Source organism: Notothenia rossii (genome assembly GCF_949606895.1).
Source record: "Notothenia rossii genome assembly, chromosome: 8".
Classification (NCBI taxonomy): Eukaryota; Metazoa; Chordata; class Actinopteri; order Perciformes; family Nototheniidae; genus Notothenia; species Notothenia rossii.
Window position 1 is genome coordinate 75,330,374 of NC_136906.1, and position 4,102 is coordinate 75,334,475.

The following is a 4,102-nucleotide window of genomic DNA, read 5'->3' on the forward strand; positions in this document are numbered from 1 at the left end:
CACACACACACACACACACACACACACACACACACACACACACACACACACACACACACACACACACACACACACACACACACACACACACACACACACACACACACACACACACACACACACACACACACACACACACACACACACACACACACACACACACACACACACACACACACACACACACACACACACACACACAGGAATATAAAACCAGCGGTGTGGAGCTTTAGGGGGAAATTATCACATAATTTTCTGTCTCATGACGTTTTCTTTCTCTGACTCGCATGAGAAGCTGCATTACAGTAAACATGACTTGTTTGATGTCATTCCAAGAGTTGGTTGGTCAAATTGATATGATACCACCGTCGTGTCTGTGCCTTAAAGGGATAGTTTGGATGTTTTGAAGTGGGGTTGCGTGAGGTACTTATCCATGCCCGTAGTTTGGGGAAACAGAGAGAAGTTCCATCATAAAAGCAAAGCGATGTACTGCTGTGGACGGGCAGCAGCCAAACATATTTTATACTTTATCTTACATAAAGAAATATCAATTAAGTGTACACAATATTTGCAAGATTTACTAGATGTACTCAGCGAAACGTGAGAACAAAAGTTAATGAAATAATTGATCACAATCCCTCGACCTGATGTGACATCTTCAAATGGCTTATTTTCACACAGTCCATAGATATTCATTTTACAGAAGCTGCAAATACTCACATTGGAGCAGCTGATAAGGGAATTATAAAAACATTGTTTTTATTCTTTGCTTAAAAAAAACAATGAATCCATTGTCAAAATGTTCTGTTGATATGTTGAAATGTTTCTCAACCAACAACCTTCTCTAAAAGAGACTCTTAAGTAACGCTCTGCAGCTGTCCCAACTGAAACGAGAGATAAAAGTCAATATTCATTAAACAATTAACTGGAATCATTACTGCACCACTGAATGTTCCCTCTGACTCATATCTGGCTGGGATGTCGTTGTCAACATATTGTTGTGTTTAAGGACAATGGATTTAATACAGGGATTAGGTGGGGTTTACAACATGTGTACGCTCATGGTATTAGTAAACTGGAGGAGCAACAATACAGTTTGCCACAAATCTGTTTAGAAACTGTTTATTTCCTGCAGGGTCATTGTGAGTCAGCCCTGGAACTGCTTCTGACTGTTGACTGAGGGACATTAGTGCATTTACAAGGACTTAGATCCTATTACTTCCAGATCAAATGCACATGGTGCTGGGCAAGTGCATATAAATCAGTGTCTCTGTTATTGTCGGTTGATGGTGACATGACGTGTGTGTTCGCATAAACAAAACAACAGATGCTTCAAATACACTTATCTATGTGTGTATGTTTGAACTTTAACATGTCGTCATTAAAGGTAATGGTAATGGGCTGTTTAAACTACTTTAAATAAGTGAGACCAATCATAGTGAAGAGGCTTGATTATACCTAATGCCAGAGTTTGTCAAATTAGGAGCACATTTGCTCCGTAAAATCTGATTTCTTTTCTGGATAAAGCCTGTATTTTACACACGATTAGAAGTTCATAAATCCCTTGAGATGGAGGGGTCCAGGACAAACATAACAACAAATGTCAGACACAACAGCACAACATTAAATAGCCAAATGACTGAAAACATGGGCTGTCTGTCATTTTTTTTAAATAAACCCAACAATGATGAAGAACATTTATTAAAACGTTAACTTATTCCAATCAGAAAGCGCCTGAAATACATAATCTTTTTGATCAAATGTTTAAGGTACTAAGGGGATATAGAGAGGACCTTATTAGTGCGTTTGAGTTAATGTGTAATGAACCGTTGTTCACAGTGTGTTTACCTCACTGACAGAAACTTCCCAACTGTTTTTTTATCTGTTCTACTTCACCTCAACGAAACAAGCAGCTGCATGGTTGGGAATATCTTCTGTAATTGAACGATGTGTGAAAATGTTTCCGGATTAGAGAAGTTGGATGAGGACAGTCTCTCTGATGTGTGTGGCCATTGTTCTCCTTCCACTAAGATGTCAACAAATTCTGTTCCTGAGACTTTCCCACCAAACTCACAGAGCCCTGGGTCGAAATCTGAGAACAACACAGTGTCAGGAGTGGATATGTTGCAGCTGCACCTGTACACACACACACACACACACACACACACACACACACACACACACACACACACACACACACACACACACACACACACACACACACACACACACACACACACACACACACACACACACACACACACACACACACACACACACACACACACACACACACACACACACACACACACACACTTGCAGATGTTGCTGGACATTCCTAGCTGATCATAGCAGGTATACAGCGAATGCCAAGTGGTGACTGCATTGCTTCTTTTTTGTGTCTGTATTGGTTATTAGGGTGTGTGTGTGTGTGTGTGTGTGTGTGTGTGTGTGTGTGTGTGTGTGTGTGTGTGTGTGTGTGTGTGTGTGTGTGTGTGTGTGTGTGTGTGTGTGTGTGTCTTTGTAGAAAGTCCCTCTTTGAAAATCAATCTGGGTGTATGAAGTTCTGTCAATAAGACGGTACAAGACATTTGGATTTTCATTTGCAATGCAAGATATCTGAAGTTCAACATTTGTTTTTTGCCTAAATATTCTTGTGCGTGACCAATTTATTTAGTGTTTCTCTCCTGCTTCTATTACCATGAAGATGGATTAAAGAAATCTGTAACTTGGATAAGAAATGTGCATTTATCTCCGCTGTGGTCCTTACCTTCTTCACACAGGTTGAGCTTGGACAGGTTGTGTCCATCGTAGGCCTCTTCATACATGGAGCCGCTCTCTCTCTCTTCATACGTGCTCAGATACATCGCCTTGTTCTCCATCTCCTCCTGACTGGAGACAAAACACACAACCCACTGTTAGTATTACACATGCTGAAACACTTTCTCCTCAACCAACCAAAACTGTTTACCGCTTACTATCCTGAAGTAACAACAAGTGTAGATGCTTTCATATGGGTGGAGGACAATCTCCTTGCATGGTTTGGGTCCACTTGTCTCCTTTAAGGCACAGGTATCACACATCAAGTTATATTATTCAGTCATTAAAAAGTTCCAATCCTGATACTAAGAGTCTCTCTCCCAGGACACCATGGTAGGTGAACAGATTAAGGAATAGAAATCTGGCATTAAATGGATCAGAAATCAGGTGTTTGAACAACCTATGGATTTGGGCAGGCCACGTACTGAAGTTAAGGGTTAATACAATTAAGTCCTCACAATTACGGAAGTTCAAATGTTTGTGTTCTTCTTCTATTGGTGCCCTCTGGTGCTGTGAGTCAGGTGAAACAGTCATGAGAGCTTTGACCACCTGGGTTGCATTTTTCACCACACACACACACACACACACACACACACACACACACACACACACACACACACACACACACACACACACACACACACACACACACACACACACACACACACACACACACACACACACACACACACACACACACACACACACACACACACACACACACACACACACACACACACACACACACACACACACACACACACACACACACACACACACACACACACAGATGTTGCTGGACATTCCTAGCTGATCATAGCAGGTATACAGCGAATACCAAGTGGTGACTGCATTGCTTCTTTTTTGTGTCTGTATTGGTTATTAGGGTGTGTGTGTGTGTGTGTGTGAAACAGTCATGAGAGCTTTGACCACCTGGGTTGCACTTTTCACCACACACACACACACACACACACACACACACACACACACACACACACACACACACACACACACACACACACACACACACACACACACACACACACACACACACACACACACACACACACACACACACACACACACACTAAACCAACAGAGCGTAACCCTTGTGGGGATTGGGAGGATTGTGGCTGTCTCTAACCAGAGTCATGAGATATGTTTCCTCTACCAACAACAGAGTTTGACAGGCGTTTTGTTTTTGCTGTCCGCCTGTTTTTCTTTTAGCTGGATTTATGTTTTTCTTTAAGCTAGAAAGACATTGGCATAAAGACATTTTGCA

The 4,102-nt window shown here is 41.7% G+C and overlaps 1 protein-coding gene across 1 annotated transcript in view; it reads right to left on the minus strand.

Annotated features, from left to right (window-relative positions):
- The window catches only part of scara5 (scavenger receptor class A, member 5 (putative)), a gene marked incomplete at its 5' end in the record, with an annotated part of 62,876 nt that extends 58,903 nt beyond the window's left edge, over nt 1–3,973 (minus strand). Inside the window, 2 exons of the mRNA XM_079645318.1 lie at nt 2,771–2,892; nt 3,918–3,973. Of these exons, the coding sequence (XP_079501444.1) occupies nt 2,771–2,892; nt 3,918–3,973 (178 nt within the window). The remainder of the gene's footprint in view (nt 1–2,770; nt 2,893–3,917) is intronic.
- Between the last annotated feature and the right edge of the window lie 129 nt (nt 3,974–4,102).